The following is a 20,404-nucleotide window of genomic DNA, read 5'->3' as shown; positions in this document are numbered from 1 at the left end:
GTTATCAATGTATATGCATTCTTCTGTTATGTCCAAAGGTACAGCCAAGACTTCGGGTCGGTTGGTGCTCTTATGTGCAGTGTTGCTCAAGGCTACGGAGAGGGAGGCGTCTTCAGAGAATTACAGGATCCTCCCTGGCTACTAGTCCCTTGGTACTGCAATGAAGAGTCAAGCACAAACAATGTACCAACAGTTAGAGCTGTGCCATGCATGTGAAAAACAAATCCTCTCTCACACAGACATATAAACAGATCCAAAACCAGAGCCAAATATTCCAAATCTAAGCTTTTCATCTTGAAACCTAATAAATGTAGTAACCACCTACATACGGTAGTTATGAATTGGGCAGCAAAAGAAACAATGAATGATTCCCATTTGGTTTTTGATTCTTGTGAAGTCAGTTTATTTATATATTCACAACATTGTTGTGGAGTAGACTGTGTTACTGTGCCCGTTTCATTTACCAACTGGGAATAAACACATAAAAGCTTTTACAGTGACTTACTTGGCAAACAAACTAGTGAATAGACCTGCCTGCATTTGAAACCTATCACCATTTTTGGACTATTTTACAGTTTTGGGAGTGGTGTGAGCATGAGGGGCTTGTGAAGACGACCCCTTTGACTGCGATGAATAGGGAGGAAGTAAACATTAAATGGGGTTTCTTGAAGCTTCAATGTAGGTTTCAAAGTACCGGTAGCCTACATACTCGAATAGCCCCGAAAGAAACATAAAAAGCTCAATTTTCAGTTTTCTCTCTTTGTCTCTTTGTATTTTGCAAAAAGGAAACCTTTGATGTGCCGACACAAAACACACAATGAAGCCATTTTCCAAGCTGAGAGCACAGGTCAGAGATACCATCTATCAGCTTCTCAGCGACACTTCCTCTTCTCTGCTGTAAGAATATCATCTTCTCAGCTCTCTCCCTCATCCACTCTACTGCAATTGCCAGCACTTCCCGGGAAGTTTTTTGTTTCCTTCAAACGTAGATATTTGGATAATTGCATTATTTTTATTAAAAACATGATCTACCCACAGAGAGCTGAGTGGCTTTCATCTGAAACCACATGCCCGGTGTTTCCGCCATCAGCCAGATATGTACAGGGCAACACTTTCTCTTCACATAAGATTATGAAATCAGATATATAATGTCAACTAGGCTGTAGAAAATGGTTTCTATCGAAGGGAAGGTTTTGCTTTTGTTTAAACACTTTACTTGGATGTTCAGTAGCTTACAGCCGTATTCCCATGACTGCTGATCAAAAATCTTCTCAAAGCATAGTAACAACACACTACTGTATCAGTGAATGTTAATGAGACCACTGTGCCTTCATGACTAGTGATACGCTTAATCACTTATTCATATACAGTTGCTGCAGTTTTTCATCCAGCAGCAGCAGTCTTGCTGTAAAATCATTTGTGGTGCTCAAACAAGTAATCTTCTTTTACCTTCACTGTCAACTTGAATCATGTCAAACATGTTGACAGCATAAAGTATATTATACCACATGGATACATAAAGCTCATTTAATATTGTCTCTTGGAAATCTATTTCGATCTCACTTTGGTTCGTAACACAAATCTGCCTCCAACAGCTCAGAAAATATTAAAATAAACATTAAAATAAAATATGATGGAATTGAACACAGTTCTCATGGTCTATTAATATCAGATTATAACCTTCTACCAAACTTCAATTAATTGGTTCATTGTTGGAATTTGCTCTAATATCTGCTTGGTAACAGCGTGTTCCTGCCTGAGGGCTAAAACCTACATGTGAAAGAGCAGTTTTTTCGTGTACGTATCAAATTATGTTGTATGTCGTAATGTGGTCAGTCCCAGTGTATGCATGGAAACACATGTCTCACCCATCACAGCAAAGTCACCTCACCTCAACAATCGGATGCCAGTGGGCGACAGGTTTTCGGGGACATGTGAGCATTTCACTCCAGTGGCCTCGACCGAAGCTGTCGGCATCATTGCCAACTCGACACACACCAATGACCTCATTATGGCCTACGCTGTAGGTGCAAGAGGGAGAGAGAGGACAAACATGTGATCACATCCTACCATGTGTTCTAAAAATAATAATGCTCCACATTTTGAGTGTGAAAACTGAAACAGTCAAACTATTTATATGACAGAAACAAAGAATCCGAGTTTAAAAAAAACCTACAATGCACACACGTTGAAATGTTTCATATTTTTGTCCAGCAGCATATGAATTAAAAAATGACTCATGCAAACGAGGTGCAAACTACTGTATGACTTATATAAAGCCTTGTAAAAGTTCCTAACCGGTCGTAGTCCATCACTGCAATCAAAAGGCTGATCTGCTCTATATTTTCTGGGGGGACATCAAAGACAATGGCCTCGTTGTAGACGGGATTCAATGTGTTCCTCTTTGTCGATGTCTTCCTCTTCTTCAGTCTGCGACCATCACACATTAGTGAAACCTTCACATATGGATCTGTGAAAGTGAGAGAAGTGGACCGGGAAGATATTCATTTTCATTCAGGATACCAGTGACTCATTAAAGACAATATCAGCCTCTAATTACCAGATGCACCAGTGATATCCATGGCCTTGAGATTGCGGGCCTTTATCATGGTGATGGTCAATCTGCCGGCAGTGGGCAAGTAACAGAGCGAAAACATCAGATCCCCGAGATCCACATTATCCTGGAAGACAACACAAAACACATTTACTCTGTCATCAGCCTTTTCTTTGATAGCGGTATCATTCCTTTTTTTATTATTTCTCATTTTTGTTATGCAAGTATCTATTGCTTTTAAAAGCAACTTTACTCATTGAATTATATGAATGACATAATTTCTAGTACTGCTGCTTTTCATCATTGTACTAGTCGAAGGTGAAGAATAATGGCGTGGCCATCTGGCATCTGGTTACATAATTGAAACATCTCTCTCTCTCTCTCTCGCTCTCTCTCTCTCTCTCTCTCTCTCTCTCCTCCCTTCTGTCACATTGCTCAAATAAAAGCCTCCCACATTTCACCCGACATGGAGACTTCTGTTCAGCTGCAGAAAGGCAGAAGCTCACTTATCACTTGCTCTTAAAATAACTTCACCAAAGAAGTGAGAACCAGGAAAGCACACAAACATGTCCGGTGAAGACAACTCCTCCTCCAGTAGAATCTCTATTGGTTTGTCGGGGAGATGGCATTTGTATTATGAAGCAGGTGTCATCTGCTATTCACTTTCACTGTAATTATTCATAAAGGGAAGCTCAGTGAGTTTATTGTGTGAACATAAAACCTGAGAACTAAGAATATATGGTGTCACATTGCTAATCAGAGCTGCTATATGAACTGTGATTAAATCATGGCTTCTCGTTTTTTTTGTATATATTGGGAGATGAAAGAATGAAATCAGTGTCAAATTGTTATAAAAATCCTAAACAAGGAACAAGTGGGAAACGTTTTTGTGGATTATTTCAAGCGAGCTTCACCTTTGTAAAATAGTTCCTTTTTATGCTATTTAATTTGCCTTTGTAACACTTTGTAATTTACTCTGCGTGAGCTGAACAGTATAGACAGGTGTTTATTAGCCAAAATTACAATATGTGCTAACTGTGGTTGATCATTTACCTCATAAACTGTAGAAATGGACGGGACAAAAATGTAATTATCGTTCACTTATTAATCTTGGTTGCTTCATTGTGTGAAAAACAATCATGAAAAAATATGGAAGCATAGTATGAGATACAGTGCGATAACATGCATATTTGACAAATACGTCTTTGGAATTAGCAGTATCTGAAAAAGCTTGATTAGATTGTAACTTTATTCTGAAAATAGGTCAGGATAAACAATTGTATTTGTTTCCTCTCTTTGTCACTCACACACTTTGCTACTTCTGCTGTTGTCTACGATGTTTCAGCATTGCTCAGTGTTAATGTTCTCTTCTTGACATGGCACTTGTTTTTATCTGTAATCTGTGAGAGTGAGTCTGTGTGTGTTTGTGTTTGATTGTAGGAAAGAGAAAGCGAGGGAGTGAAATAGGGAGAGAAAGTAAAAGAGTTTAAGACTTCCCAGCTTGAGACCTAAATTGACACGTATCTTGACGTGGGTCTTTTATAACAATCAAAATCAAGTATTCAACCAGGCTGTGGTATAAACACATTTCATTTACATGACGGGTAAACTGACAATCCTTCTAGAACATGCATTCCCACATTTAATACATTGTATTACACAAGGTTATGTTTTTTATTGCCATTGTTGTTTTCAAAATTATAAAAAGCATGTTCTGTGAACATTCAATCTGCTTCTATTACAGAGCTAAACACGCACAATCTGACACTGCAAACAAACCATATGGTCAATCCCATTGGCAGTCATGATTTAATAACGATATCGTTCCTATCAATTCAGTCAACCAATGATTATGCTTTCTACTGCGACGGATATAAAATGTACTTTCTGAACTGGTGTCCAAAGATTAGCTTGTTTGTGAGGGCATGTGTGTAGGGCATGTGTGCAAATGTGTGAAAACAAGCATTTGCGCAAGTGTAAGAGTCTGTGTATACTGTGTATGTGTGTGTGTGTGTACGTTCTGCATGAGCTGAGTATAGTGAGAAACTTACAAAAAAAAAGAAAACTGCGAGCATGGAACACTCCAGATACTGTGAATCTCTCTAGTCCCCGTTGCCACCTGTCACATACCCTTCTATTCCAACTGGGCAACATTGAAGGGCAGCAGTATCAACACCGCCCCACCAAATGATCAGAATTTGTGAATTTAACCAAAAATATAAATATTTTTGTCAATATCAACCTCGAACTTCGATCTGACAAAACTAGCTGAACAAATATCTTCATATCATTTCTCTCTGCGTCTCACTAGCTGTCCATTTCTCTGGCGGCATACAGTACACGGTCATGACTTGCTTGCAGTCAGACATGCCCATAAAATAGTGTAGACATCACTTTGATGTGAGGAGAGTGTTGTTGCTGTGTTTTGCTTTTTGAGAGGTCAAATAAATTGCATTTGTGCATGGCTCCTTACTGTTCTAACCACAGTGCTGAAGGTGCTGGTAAGGCCAACCAGTCATCCACGTCTGCATGACACGTTGTGACCCTATGTGTCTGTGAATCTGTCAAACTGGTGTTAAGGTGGTGTGCTTTGCCCCTGTGAAGTTATAGGGTTCATTAGAGCCCTGAGACTAGCAGACACATTGTGACCCGAGTACAACAGCAGAGGCAGAGTACTCTAAACATGTGCTCCTGCTCCTCAAGCTGATAATGCTCCATTTACACAGTAACACTAGATATTAACACCATAGTATTGTAGTTTACTGGTTTTAGTTTTAGTTTGTTTACAACAAACGTATGTACTTTATCCATTTGTACAGATATGACATTGTCATGAGCATATGATTATCTTATTCTTCCTTGTCTTCGTCAACAATGTTGTGTGAGCTCTGTAAATTAAGTTGAGTAAATGACACAAGATGAGTGTCAATAAACATCAATCAAACAAACAGCAGCTGCATCTAATTAAACTTACAGTACCTAAAACAACATTTTGAACCATTTTCCAAATATTTTCTTCTAGGATTTACATGCAGCTCTCTCTCTTAAGCCGTGCCTCTTTTATTTCTTATATGTACTGTAATATGAGGCCATAATGTCCATCAACACCACACAAATTTATTAAATTAAAATCTACTCTTTATATACTTTTTTTTATGACAGTAAGAACTCAAAAGCCAGTTTGTATGCATTGTGAAAGTGGGACACAGCTGCTGACTTTGTGTATGTGCCAAGTGTGGTTAAGATGGCGGTATGGCTTGTACTGTGTCGACATGGCCTACATGTACAATTCAGTGCAGTAAGAGTGGTCAAGCAAAGACTGTTGATCCATGTAACCTGCCTTTGCTTTCAGCATTCACACATATTGATATATATATATATACATATATATATATATATATATGTATATATATAAGAGAGAGAGAGAGAGAGCGAGAGGTGGGGGAGAGAGAGAAAGAGAGAGAGGAGGATTCAGAATGAAAGAAAGGTGTTGTTGATGTATCTCACTGTGCCTTCGTCTCCTCCCTCTACTACCGTAGCTCTTCTTCCTGCTTACTTTCACAACTAGACAAACCACAATGGTGATTTTGGAAATGATTACTGAAATTCAAGGAGCAAATTCATTAACTGTCAGTGAATCATCATCAAAAACAAAAATACATACACTGACATCATGTACTGTCATTCCCAATACCTTTCTAGCATTGTAAAACAGCTCAAACTATTGCTACTTGACTGGTTCTTCATAACTAACTGCTAACTTTGCTTCTTCTCAGGTAGCTGCCTGCACATGAATATTTGCCACATTCTGAAAGAGTCTGATGTCAAGTACAAGTAACATTTCTATATTTGGTGAAAGGTTTTCAGCATGTCATTGATTTTTCTTTTATTATAAATAACATATATATGGGAACAAGATATGGAAGATATGCTCAGATAGGCAATTATAGATGGTTATACAGCTGTTACACAAATTCACCAGAAACAGATGCCTTTCAGATGTGTGTCTGCCGTTGTAAAGCAAAACTACCATCTGGCATCAAGATTCTCACACAAAAATGATACACGGTGAAACAGTTATTCTGAATGAAAATGAATGTGAAAATAAAATGATGCATCTCTCTTTACGCATGTGAGCGACCGCAGGAGTAAAAACACATTTTTTCCAACTATTGTTATCCTGTTTCTTTATTGTTGGAATGCTGTTAAGCATTCCAACTATTGTTCTTCGAATCTTTATTCAACTTCTTCTATTTCTTCCGTCGCACCGCTTCTCCTCCTTCATTTTTTAAGCTACAGAAACCGTTCAACTATCAAAATGTTCAGCTCTTTCAGGAGAGGTGTGATATGACTTTTCATATTTGTAATCTTTAAACTCTTTGAATTATTAAGGTTTTTGCAATTTTTTTTTAATTGGATATCTATTTTCAGCAATGTTTTTGAGATTAATTTCAGCTTTCAGCATTCCAACACATTTTCAGCAGGAAATGCATTTTCGAGTTGTCATTACAATTCAGCTTTTACCAAAGTGTTTTCTTAAAGAAAAACAACACTTGGGTTTTCTTTACTGGGCTCAGGTTTTTTCAATTATGATCACAGTTATAAACACTGCACTCACAAAAGATTTCTGATATTTCTGAATGCATTGCTAAAAACGTATCCAATAGTACAAGAAACCCTTGCAGTCAGACAGGTTAGACCCCACATTAGTCAAACTTATTTGGAAGAGAAAACAAAGGTGAACTCTGACCCACACTGTCATTGTTGATGTCCATTGCAGTTTATACACTGACTGGCTGTGTTTGCTGCCTCGTTGGACCTATTTCAGCAGTAAAATCCAATTTTATCGTTACAGATATAACCGAGGGCAGGAGCTATGGACCTTTAACCCACCACGACGCCTGCACCTCATTGATCTTGCTTTACTGACCTCCCTAGCATGTAATGAATTGTCTGCAGCAATCAATAGCAAGGATTCCTATCAATGCAACATAAACATGCTATGAAGAACAGGATCAATGGTGAATTATAGCTGGATATGCTCACACACTGAGATGCCTGTCAATGAAGCAATCACTGAAAAAGCATACACTCAAAAATATTGATGCATATTGTCCATTCCACAATCGATTTGGAGGATATATTTCAACAAGCCTTCAACGTGTCTTAACAGGAAACAATCAACAACATTGAGCTCTGACTGCTGTGGACAGCGACAGATCCTCAAACCCTCATCCTCAAGTCCGGTGTTACACAAACTTACTCTTTCTCGCTCTCTCGCTCTCTCTCTCTTGCTCTCTCTCTCTCTCTCTCTCTCTCTCTCCACTTCTATTTCTTCTTCATTATCTAAATATCCAATTGGTCCTCACAAAGATAGTTGTGAAAGAGCACACACGCACACACCCTCTCGCACAGTCAATAACATGATAAGGGACTTTGAATCCTTTGAAGACTTTGAATCAGGGCAGTCTTGCCCTGGATTTAATTTACATGTATTTAAAAAAGGTGCGGCCCCAGCCGAGGGTCCTGAATTTAAGATACAGTAAATGTGTTTCCTCATGAAAATGTCTCTCTGTCCTTCATCTGTATCAACTGGCTGATATCATCTATCTCTAATAAAGGGAATTTCTGCATTTGTAGAGATTCGTTGTGTTCATTTACTGCTCTCCAACATTTCTTAAGATTAGAAAGGCACTGAAGCAAATGTATAAAAATGATCATATGTCAATAGCCTGAGATATTGGGTTTTTGAGATGATTGGTAGTGGCTTGTCTGTAAAATAGTGCAGGGGAGGACTTTGTCCAGTGTGAACAGATATTCTGCTCAATGCTACAAGACTTTTAATCTCAACAGCAGCGAGAGACATAGAAATCTTCTTTCTTCAAAGTGAAACCTATGAACCTCATCTACCAACTAATTATTCTCTCGTTTATTCAGAGCTGACAGCTCAGTGTGTTTACAGAGGCAGGCAACTTTATTTGATACATTATACTGTCAGAGAAACAGACATGGTAAGCCGTATAAATAGCATGCCACTTACAAGGAATATTTCGTGTGTCATTTAACGCCCCGTTCTCTTAACTCGTCACATACAGACGCACAGTAGTTTTAAACAAATGGTTAACGTTGTGAATTCAAACAAAACTACTTTGTTCGGTATACAGGAAAAATCATGGTTTGGGTTACAATAAGATACGTAAATTTAATTACGTACATCAGTTAATTAATGGTTGAATTTTGATTTCACATCAGCGGTCTCCTGAAAGTCATGTGTTTGTGTGTTTGTGCGACCTATCCATACACTCTGCCCTCCTCCCCCTGTGGACTTTCTTGCTCTTCACACTGGGTCACCTGACTTCCGGAGGGCTTGCTCTGAGAGTCTAATATTACTGCGGCGTAAAATGACAGGCGAGAGCAAAAACATGCATGATGAAGAAATTACGAAAGAAATTGGCAGGTCATCACTTCACCATTTGGTGATATCAAGCTGTGTGCTGAAAGGAAGGACGCAAATTTGAGCCAAATATGTAGCTCTCAATAAAGTTGCAGCAAATCATCCAGACTTCTTAAAACACCTTTTGCCTTTCGTGGTAATGATAACAAGTTAAATATAACATGGCATATCTAAGTGAGCATATAATCATATTGAACATAAGAGCTGACTCACCGAGGAGACGCACTGGATGTCCCGGCAGAGTTTCGTCTCCCTGGGGAAATCTGCCAGATCCAGGAAGTTGTCCACAACCACTTGGCCAATAATGTCATGGCGTGAAAACCGGTCAAAGTCATAGACACTGAAGTGCAGCTTACGTGTAGGAAGCTCAGAGTATGCCACAGGAAACAGGAAGACCTCATCAAACACAGGATTTAGCGTCTTGCGGTGTACCTTGGTCTGGTGCTTGGTCTGACGATCGGGGAGAAGGTAGATCTTAACATAAGGGTCAGAGGTGCCAGAAAAGTCCTTGGCTGGGAGTTCCTCTGCTTTGTGGATCTTAACTATTAACTGTTCCAGGTCGCAGTCAAATTTGAGGATAAAGTGGAGGCGCCCACAACCCCCGCCTCTGCGACTGCCTTCATCTCCCTCAAGGGAGCGCTGTTTGTAGAGTTCAGGTTTGAGGCGACCAAGGCCCAGCCCCATTCCAGTGAGAGAGTCCTGTCTTTGGAACTGAGCCACGTTGAAGTCTGGGTTAGACAGGTTTATATGCCTACGAATGGACCCTTGTCTGTTGGCAGAGGAAAACAACAAACATCACCATACAACATCAACGGATTGAATCAGAAAAGGCATGTAGGCATTCAAAAAGAAAATCTAGTAGTTCTGACTAAGACAAAACAAAAAGTAATCAGAAATCTTATACTGACCCAATTTCAGATATTAGGTGGCCAGAGGGTGGGGGTTCAGTGGTCTGTTTCTGCATACGAGGGTTGGTGTGAACCTCATTTCCCCGGCTTTTAGTCTGGGCGTCAAGTGGGATGTCTGGAGATGTGTGACTGATCTTCATAGCTGCCTCTGTTGTGGCCATGACCACAGGTGGTGGTGATACTGGAGTTACTGGAGCCTCCACTGACACCACAGACGCCACAGGAGTGGGCTCTCTGGCGATGGAGCAGTGTGATGACTCACGGCGGTTGTGCGGCGGGGGGTCCACGGCTGTGTAAACTGGCTGCCTGGATGCGAGCAGCGAGGGGAGAGGGCTCATTATAGGGTTGAGGTGCCCATGGGCCTCCTTGGTGGTAGGGGAGAGCCCACTCTCCCTCCATGGTATCCAGCAGAGCTTCCAGGAGACAAACAAGGAGACCCCAAACAGAGCCAAGCCACAGGCAGTCACTACCAGTGACAACAGACTCACCGATATATCTGAGAAGGTAACAAGAAAGACAGGAAATAACGATCTGACAGTGAATTCAGTTTGCTTCCTGCTTTGTTGCAAAGCTACACCTTTACCCCTTCATCATCACCATTATTAGCAACTTTGAAAAATCAAGTAGCGCGAAAACCTTTTGACAAATATTTAATCATTGGATATTTGATATGTAAAGGTGGTTACTTAGTACCGGTGACCGTTGGGGTCATATTAGAACTGAGGTCAAACTATGGCTTTACAGTTCATGGCTTGCGGGGATTTTTGAAAGGAAATATCTCTTGTGTATATTTCTAATAAGTGGCACTGCATGCACTTTACACATCGTTGTAAACAGATGTTGACTAAATAGTGAAATTATCTTGGTCTTAACCTCTTGGCACCTCTTTCACCATTTCTAGAGGTTCTGTTTTTATATTTTAAGATTAGACTTACATTTACAGTTACATTATAGTCTTTTAAATGTGCTCTTAGGGCATCAACAAAAACCAATATTTGGCATTGTTCTACCTTTCTTAACTTAACCTTTTTACGGACTTTTTTAATAACATCATAATATGTTAAGTGGGCCATGCACTGTATTACAGTTTAAAAGTATTGATTTAATTTAGATTAAATTTAAGTTTTAAATTTAATAAACTATAATGTCAAATTTTCAAATGTTTAGTAGTGTTGCATAGTTATTTTGATAGTATTTTTTAAGCAGTATAACTGGTGTAATTACACATTTACTATTGTTTGGCCCATTACTCCTTCTACTTTTCTGTAAGTGGCCCAAAATCAAAAAAGTTTGACCCCCTTTGCATCAGAAAAATGTTTTATGACAAATTATGCTTCTTTGTACTACATAACAAAACATATTTATCTTTGTCTTACCATAGCAGTGGTGTTTCTGTGGGGTTTTCCTCTCTTCTTTTCTTTATTTTGACAAGGAATCCTCAGAAGGTTAATTATAATTAACTACATTCATTTAATAATCCCCTGGAGCCTCATATCTGCCTTCAAGAGGATTTGGGGATTTAGTGGACATGCAAATGGAGATTTTGAGCTTAAAACCTCTTTATTTTAAGTTTATGGTTACAACTTTGTTTTGTTGTGTAAATAAATGAAAACTGAAGACGTCGCTATAAAGATAACAGTTTGGTAAAAAATAGTTGTTGTTGTTTAGCCATGTTATTAAACCCAACCAGACCCAACAAGTCTTCTGCAGTAGTAGTATAGCACCAGACATGTTCCAGCAACAAATGCTACGGTAGCTATCATGCACAACATAAATGGATGTCAATGTACCTGTGGGCAAGAGCAGAAGCAGTGCCTGTGGTACAAAAGCTTTACAGGAGAATCACACCATTTCACAGTCTGTCAAGTAAGAGTTTATGCTGACAAAGCATGGCATGAATATTCCTACAGTGCATTTATTTACACCAGCACGGGGTGTGCGAGTCACCATGAATAGGGAGGCGAGGTGTAAACCAACAGAGTCTTCAAGGGCTTTCTGAATCGTCTCTGTTCTCAAAAAGTGTGCGACTTTTCCCGGAATAATTCCTTTTTTGAAATCATTTAAATAGTACTCAGGTCCAATCTATGACTGTGTGCACGAATACAAACTCTTTTTTTTTTAAACAGAAGTAATGCCTAATTTTTTCCATGAACTACTCATATCAGCTAATATACTCTACACCAGTCGAGTTTAGATCTGCATGTAGGTCACATTAATATTAGGATGTAAAGCATTTCTAACATCGGTTATTTTTCAGACTGTGGATTATCAAAGGCATACACCCTCTATGTACTGTGCCCCCTCACTCTCTGTTCTCCTGTGCATGCTTTAGTTTTTATGCGGTGAAGTGATGAAGTGCTGAAGAACTGATTTGGGGGAAAAAAACAAGACACTTGCTTTGCAATAAACATATAATTATAGTGTTATGAAATAATAACTAGCTCTACAAATATTCTTCTACATGTTAATGAGCTTTAATAACAGCCGGGTGCAGTTGGCCATCAAGAGCAAATAGTACATCTCTTGCCCAGCAATTTCAGTGCATTGTTTATCTTGCCCGGAGGACTTGTTCCTCTGGAGCTTGAGTAGCTGCCATCAGCAGAGTGTAAAGATGGTCGGCCAGTCTTCAATGCTACCATTATTTATTTATTTAAAGTTATTTCTTTTCTTGTTAATCTGTAGCTTGACCCCTAACATTGTTTGACTGTTTTTGTTCTTTGGGTGGTTCTTGTTGTTCTTGTTCATATTGACCTGTCTGTCTAAGAGTATCTTGGGACAACAGAATTGAAATGACATCTCATCGAGTATGGACAGGAGGAACGATCACAGCGACCAATGACTCTTTCAATGTTCATATGGGTATGTGAGTACAGTATTAAGATAAAAAAATCTCCCTCAAAGTTGTTTACACTATGTATTCATGATACTGAATGAATAGCCTCAAGTTCAAATGTATTTATCATTCATGTTAGGGATGTACATTGCATTTATCTATGATGCTAAATAATGCGAACAAATATAAATATAAAATTAGCCGAATAAATAACGAATTCAATTTTAATAATTTAATGAGTTTTAAATGTAATGTTAATATGATTGTCCAGGAGTGAATGGTTCCCAGCAACAACTACTATAGGAGAAGATAGTTTCAAGCTGTATGTAAGTAAGCTGTATGAAGACATCACATTTACAATGAGTAGAAAACTCCATCCAGTGTTGGTTTATCCATTGTTCATCTACTGGACCACCTCTTTTGTCGTAGTGCATGTTGATTCAGTATATTTCAGACACTTTGTTTTGTGCACTACAAGTCTCTGCTTACCATTATGTGTCCAACAGTGCACTGATGATCTGCTGTGCCTGTACAGCGAATGTGATGTTTACTTTCATTTACTGGATATTGAAATATTGAAAGTCCAGGCTCCTGCACAGTGTGTTTTAAATAGCACCGGTCTGCTGTATAATCCTAACCATGCCTATTATTGGTTATAAGTCTCGTTGTATGTGAGGCCAGTGATACAGACTTGTGACTAGTTTATGTGCTGACTCTGCAATGAGCTATTAATTGCCTATAATAATATAGCAAATTGATTTTTTTGGGTAAAAAAACTCTGAAGAATATAGCTAACCTGAGTAGTTTTTTAGCGCAGCGTGTCATTTTAATGGGCAAAAAACTCCAGGACTTAAAAATAAATGCATGCTAATATGGTCTACAGAAGCATAAAAATAATAATAAATATTATGAGCATCATATCAAATAAATGTTCCTCTCGTGATTATCAGAATAGAGAATGTACATGTTTTTTATTTGAGTTGAGTAATTTGCCGTGTATCTATTCTGTGTCTAGCTGACTTTATAAAGAAAGTGTATATGGATATCAGCGGTATGTGAATGAGAGACAAATTGTAAAGTTCTTTGTCTGGTAACAGAAAGGAGCTACATAAATACAGTCTATTTACAGTCATTGCATTTAATCCTCTCGTCTTTCCTCCTTTTCTAATGTTTGCACTCATGTCAATATGAAACCCTGGATATCAAAATATGCCATTGAAGTTTTAACTAAAAGAGTCTGTTGGTTTGATTTATTCCGTTTCGTTTTCACGATGAATAAATACATTTTAAAAAGCCCATCTCCTCCTATGTACAGAGCTGTATGCAATGTCAGTGGTGTTTTTAGTTTTAGTCTTTGATGATACTTCATTTGATTGATATGACAGAGAGAGGATTTCTCACCAAGAGAATAACATGTGTTTTTAAGATTAACTAAATCACAGAACAGTTTTCAACCAGGAATCAGCTTGAACTGAATCCCACCGGCAAGCTCTACTACACATCTGATACTACATATCTGATGCAGGATTAATTCTACATTTACAAAGGAATGCTGTAACACTTTATTACTTAGCTTTTATATTTTGTTCGACAATGAACATGCATATTATTTCAAAGTAAATAAGACGATGTCACACTACATTTAAAGGCTCTATAGTTTGAGCCACAGCAAATCTCAAAAGACTGACAATCATAGTTTTGTACAACCTATCCTCCAAATCCAACAGCGCTGCCTAATATAGGACTGGTTCTGTGTGTGGGCGCTCATCAGACCTCGCACAGGAACTCAGACAAACTGTCCTTTCTGTGCTTCGAGATCCTGTCAGAGGATGTGTGATTTGGGAGAATAATGTGGAGAAATTGAGGCACTTGCCATCTGAGGACACTGAGCCCACAGTCAACTTGGCAGGCCTCCTGCAGAGGGCCGCGTGTCAGAATCTCTGGAAGGACTCAGAGACTGCATCACCACAAAGAGGACGGGCCAATTTTAGAGCGCAGGACCTTCAAAGGTGCAATAGTGTAGGAGGCAAACAAGTGCTGAAAACACAATATGTGAAGTTCTACCTCCTGAGATGTTTTTTCCCTTCAACAAATCTCTGAGAGTAAAAACTGTATTCATTGGAAATTGCTTAATTTTTTCCCCTCGATTTTCAGTTGGTAACTTTAGCATTCATGTCACCGGAAAACTCAAGATGGTTGTATAATTGTATATTTTTAAGGATAAAAAAACTATACAGTGACTGATAATATTACATATTCATTCAATGTGAGTTAAATGACCTTGAAGAGGCAGACTTTGACATGAAGCGTACATGTTTGTTTGGGAATATTGGAATATTTCAGAAAAAGACTAATTTCAGCGGATGTTAACATGACTGCTATTTATAACTCAGAAACTGGTAATTCTGAAATGACATGAACCCAGCGTAAATCTTGTCCAGGGACCAGGCGGTAACCTCAGGTTCTGAAAAGTGAAGCCAATGTGTAAGTTCCTGAAACTTGCATTCTCTCTTCTGGCCATTAGGGGGTGACTCATCTAGTTGCCAAAAGAAGCCTGACTGTATGGAAGTCTCTGACAAAATGACCCTACTTCTTACTTGATTTGTGAAGTATGTGAACATGAGTTTAGGGTCTCGTTTCTTAGTTTCAAGTCTTTTTCCTTATGTTTATTTTGTAGCCATACTGATAGCTAACGCCACTACAGCACATACTGTAGAAAATCCACTATTTAAACTGGAAAAGACACTACAGATAGGGCCTATGTGATGGATGGGGGACTGAGGAGAGAGCTGGGAGATTAAGGAATAGAGGAAATCAGGAGGGTTGAGGGAGAGAGGTGTTGAGAGGGACAGTAATAGGGAAGGAGTGGGAATTCACAATGGACTTTCATTTGCTGAGAAATAATTGATGGTAATGCAAACTAATAGAAGCACAATGAATGGCGTATGAGGAGGATTGCAAACAGGTGGATACAGTTAGTGCCACGACCTGCAAGCGCAGGTTCAAGTGCAACTCCTTCAGGGAGGATAATAGCCTTTGAGCAGTCACTGCCTTTGTGATGTGTAATTCTGTGACTACACGATATCACTGATGGCATTCGTGCACATGTCAAAAAGGAACTAATACCACACATTTTGAATCTTGTAAAATATCAGACTTTTTCCAACGTAGATTGTAAATAAGAACTGAAAATTATAGACCTATAATGTGTCCGTCAGTGAAAATGAGAGCCTGTCGCCTCGCAAGTGTGTTTTGTTTTGCAAAAAAAAAAATGTAAAGAGATGATTAGAAATGTGAGGGATAATTGTTAAGCTCGAATTTCCAAAGAAAGGGTCTTGGTTGTGAATGCACTCTATCCAATAGCTTCACCACGCATTGAGTTTTAGGCGCAGAATGTCCAATGAAAGAAGACACGTGCACGTTCACTTCGGTTCAATTAAATGCAAGCTTTGAATGAAGCGTGCAAATGATGCCTCACCTGAATCCGTATAGCGCGGCCTGGCAAGGTCTCGGAAATAGTAGATAAAATCCAGGCAGTGTTCGTTCTGCACTTCCCCCTTCGAGCAGAGATCTGACAGGAGTTCAAGTGCCTTTTGACAAATCTCGTCATCTCTGTCTCCAGGCATTTCCCACCAGCATCCTTATAAATGAAGGATCTCGTAGGCACCACCAGCACACCACTCCGTCCGCCCGACAGTCGCTATTCCACGCTACTCCGCACGGCTTCTGGAGCCAACCACGCAAACGGCAGCGGCACGCCTACCCACACAACGGAGTCGCTCGTATTAGAAAGAGCAAAAAAAGAAAAAACACTATTTCAAGTGATCCAGAATGCCAACAGCGTTTTCTAGATGTGGAACACAAAGACTTTATGTAACAGTCAGGAAAACGGTCCGCTTACACTGCTGCTGTGGTTGAAAGCCACCGGTTGAATCCACGCATCGCCACTGCAGCGCCGCGCGCTGTCCAGGGTGCTGACTGTGTGCGCGCTTCAGAGCCGGCCTCTCGCTACAGTGAATCTTTGCAGCAGGCGGTCCGTTGTGTTTACGCCTTCAAGAGGTAGCGAGCTCAGGTAAAGTTGAGCAGTATTTTACTAGAGGGAGGGATAGATGCATTCGAGAGCGGTACAACCTGTAGCAACAGCTACGTTGAACCTGGTGTGGTTTTACGTGCCTGCACGTGGCCAATCAGAGGATGACATGATTTATTTTTTTCCGTTTTGTGAAATACCCGTGGAATCTTTATCTCTGCCCAGCTGAGAGAAAGTATCTTTTCAGTGATCTCTTCAGGTCCTGCCAAGACAACCGCAGTTATCTGCAGTGACATGTCATGATTTATCTTGCCATACCCTGAACTAATTACAAATTAAGAGCAGGCGCTTGTTCCTAATCGTTTCTGGATTGCTCAGGGCATAATTATAATCAACAGCTCCATATATTTCTCATGGGACAATCAATGTCAATATTTTAAAGAGTGCACATTGTCATGCTGTCATTCCTGTTATGCATTTACTTAATCGATCAGTATCGATGTATCTCTGAAGGCACACTCCTTCACTGAGTTGATTTCAGTGATCGACAAGCCCAGCAATTACCGCATGGACTCTATGTGATTTCAGGGTGCATACAATCACACTTCAGTAGAAAAAGTAATAGCCCGGGTGTGCGCACTAACACACCATAAGTGAAACAAGGCAGTCTGAGACATCATACAAAGACATATACGGTTGGCTCTCTTCTATACAGTAATGATCCTTTGATGTAATGGACACAGAAATCATTAATGAGGTTACTGAAAGAAAGAAAGTTCAAAGAGGATGCAAATAAAGGGAACAAACAGAATGTTATCATGTAAATACTTTTAATCAATATGGGCCTCAGGATGTCCCACATTTTCTGATCATTTCAAAAGGGAAAAAGAGATAAGGGACTATAGACGAGAAAATTACAAATAAATGGGAATGCTGCTGGTGATTCTGCTGCTTGTTCCACCAACAAAATGCCCAGCAGTCATCTCCCATCGAAGATAAACATTTATACTGATGAGCTGTGCCTTTGTGCATTTATCGCTTTGCTCTGCTGTCTCACAAATGGCGTATTGTGCTTGTAAAAATGAGAGCCTAGCAGGCATCCTAAAAGACTCTTCTCCGCACAGGATTTAAGATGTTTATTGTCATACACAACTGTGTTAAACACCTTCGCTGGGAAGCACCACTAAAGAAACACTAAATAAATGTAATAATACATAAAATATGATTATATTTCCTCTAATCTCCAATGAACTCTGTGGTTTTAGCTTCGTTCAGGGAGAGGCGGTTGTCCTGGTACCACTGTTCCATGCAGTCACCTCCTAGCCCCACAACTGCTGTGTAATCCACAAACTTTACAATGGTCCTTGTAGCCTGTGTTCCGTGCAGTCGTGGGTGCAGACAGAATACAGGAAGGGGTTAAGGACTCAGCCCTGTGTCATTCTATGGCATATCGGGTCAGCAATGAAGACGTTGTCCACTCTCCCCAGAGTCTATCGAGTCACAAAGTGCTGTGTTTGTAGGGGGCGATGGGTGGGGGGCAGCATGGGGGAGATGATGGATCCAACCAGCCTCTCGAAATACGGGAGCTGATGGGGATAATGCTGGGGGTGGGCTGTTCTGTGAGGATACGTGATATGGGGTGCCAGCCGACTGGCCACCTTTGGTTGTTTGGGAATAGGGATGATGGTGGAGGATTTGAAGCAGACGGGGACGGTTCGGAGGGGACGGTTCGGAGGGAACGGAACGAGTTGAATATCTCTGTGAATACCCATGTCAGTTGGTGGGCACAGACCTTTAGGACGTCCTTGCTGGCTGCCTTGTGTGGGTTGATCTGCATGAATGACTGGAAAACATCAGCCTCAGTGATGGAGAGGCAGTCCTGGTCTGCAGCGGTGGCGGAGTGGGGTAGTGGGGCAGCTCAGGTTATTGGATGCAGGTGAGAGGCAGTGGAAGAGGGTTCCGACAGTCTAAATATTTCTCTGATCACATCAGGCTCGTTTTAACCATAAGCCAATGTCCCTTGTTTTCACAGAGAGCCCCGAAGAAAACATGATATTGTGGTTTGCATGCTATTTATGTAAAATGCTTGCCCTTTGGCTCTCTTTGGAAAGTTAAGGAGGTGGGAGTTTTGTGAGTGGAGAGACAAGTAGGTGATGGTGGTAATGATGGCAATAAATCTGTGGTAAGCGTGTGTGTGTTTTCCATTCAAAAAAAATCTTCCCACAGCAGTAAGTCAGCTTTCTTGGTGTCCATGGCAACTGTAAAACACAGAAGGCTCTCTTCGTAGCCCAGTTATTCTGTTCAACTCCATTCTGTCAGCCTCCTCCACACCATCATTTTTATTCTATAATCATTTTCCTCGTCTGTCCTGGCTGTCGTACCAGCCGGTGGCTCAACAGATCAACATCACTGAAGCAGTGTTCTCAGAGTGATAAAAGGCCAATATGAAGAATGCTTACACACACTGCATATACCGCATTCCCATAAGCTCTCCCAGCTCAGAGTGGACTGCATCTGGTCCTTATTAAGTGGCATGAGGATGGTGATCCAAATGAGGTGAAGGAAAATCAGAAAAAATTTCCATCAGACATTTAATCAACCATTAATGTTGTACACAGGCTTAAAATAGGTTATTCCTAATCTATTTCATGCGTAATTTGAATCAGCCAATCAATCAGCTGTGGACTGTCATCAACATATGGATGGAAATTCATATGTCATGATTACACAACCAAGAGATTCTGTGTACAGTGACAAATGGAAGGGTCCCACCACTGAACCTCATGGGACACCAGTGTGTGAGGCAGCACAGTGTATATATTTCTGCATCACTTGACAGAAACAACTGATGATGAAGGATTGAATTAATTGCCATGCTAATAACTATTTATGCTAGCACAGAGAGAAACATTGATTGTTGTGTTTGTCAAAGGCAGCAGTGATATCAGTCAGTATCAGAACAGAGAACGGGCCAGCTGTTCTGGGAGAGTGAAGAATCTGTTTTAGTGAACATTTGTGTTTGGATTTTCAAGCTTAAGACTCAAGACACACATGCATATGATGCACGAAACAATGCATTCTCCACAAGTTTGCAAAACCATTAACATTTGGTTTAGTTAAATATAACATATAGGTTACATATATGTATACATTCTGATTGATTTAGTTGGGATGAGGACCTTGAGACATATTTATTGGTATTGTATTGTTGTTTTATCCCTCTTTGCTTCCATGTTTCCTTTGGTCACAGACGTGGTGGGAGTGTCTTCCTCTGGCTTTGCAATGCTGAGAAGATAATCTCAATACAACTGTGGCTTTCCCCTGCTGCTGCTGTAGCATTTAATTAATTTGTTTCAGGGCTTTAGTGGTCATTATCCCCTAAACACGTGTTTCACATTGAGTGGATGGAGATATCAAAAATGCTTCCTTTGGTTTTCAAAATGTTCAACAGAGGATCATCATTAGGCAAAAACCAAAAGAAACTCCCAGTTGCATTGTATTACCGGCTTATCAGTCTTCAACGTATGAATATAATTAATTTTAGGATACAAAGTCATTTAAATGTGAAGAACACTGACTCACAAAAGTGAGTATCGACGGAGTTTTCTGAACGTGTGTTTGAAGT

At 39.9% G+C, this 20,404-nt stretch overlaps 1 protein-coding gene across 1 annotated transcript; it reads right to left on the bottom strand.

Annotated features, from left to right (window-relative positions):
• Positions 1-92: 92 nt before the first annotated feature.
• On the bottom strand, positions 93-16,426 carry syt9a (synaptotagmin IXa; the record flags this gene model as incomplete). Its single annotated transcript, XM_079292710.1, has 7 exons — positions 16,228-16,426; positions 9,917-10,412; positions 9,222-9,777; positions 2,561-2,681; positions 2,299-2,470; positions 1,892-2,021; positions 93-155 (listed from the first exon to the last, which is right to left on the bottom strand). The coding sequence occupies exons 1-7, from the start codon at positions 16,373-16,375 to the stop codon at positions 93-95; spliced, it is 1,686 nt and encodes a 561-aa protein (XP_079148836.1). The 5' UTR covers positions 16,376-16,426.
• Between the last annotated feature and the right edge of the window lie 3,978 nt (positions 16,427-20,404).

Source organism: Melanostigma gelatinosum (genome assembly GCF_949748355.1).
Source record: "Melanostigma gelatinosum genome assembly, chromosome: 2".
NCBI classification, from domain to species: Eukaryota; Metazoa; Chordata; class Actinopteri; order Perciformes; family Zoarcidae; genus Melanostigma; species Melanostigma gelatinosum.
The sequence above is the reverse complement of the archived record's forward strand: the minus strand, read 5'-3'. Positions and strand labels throughout refer to the sequence as shown.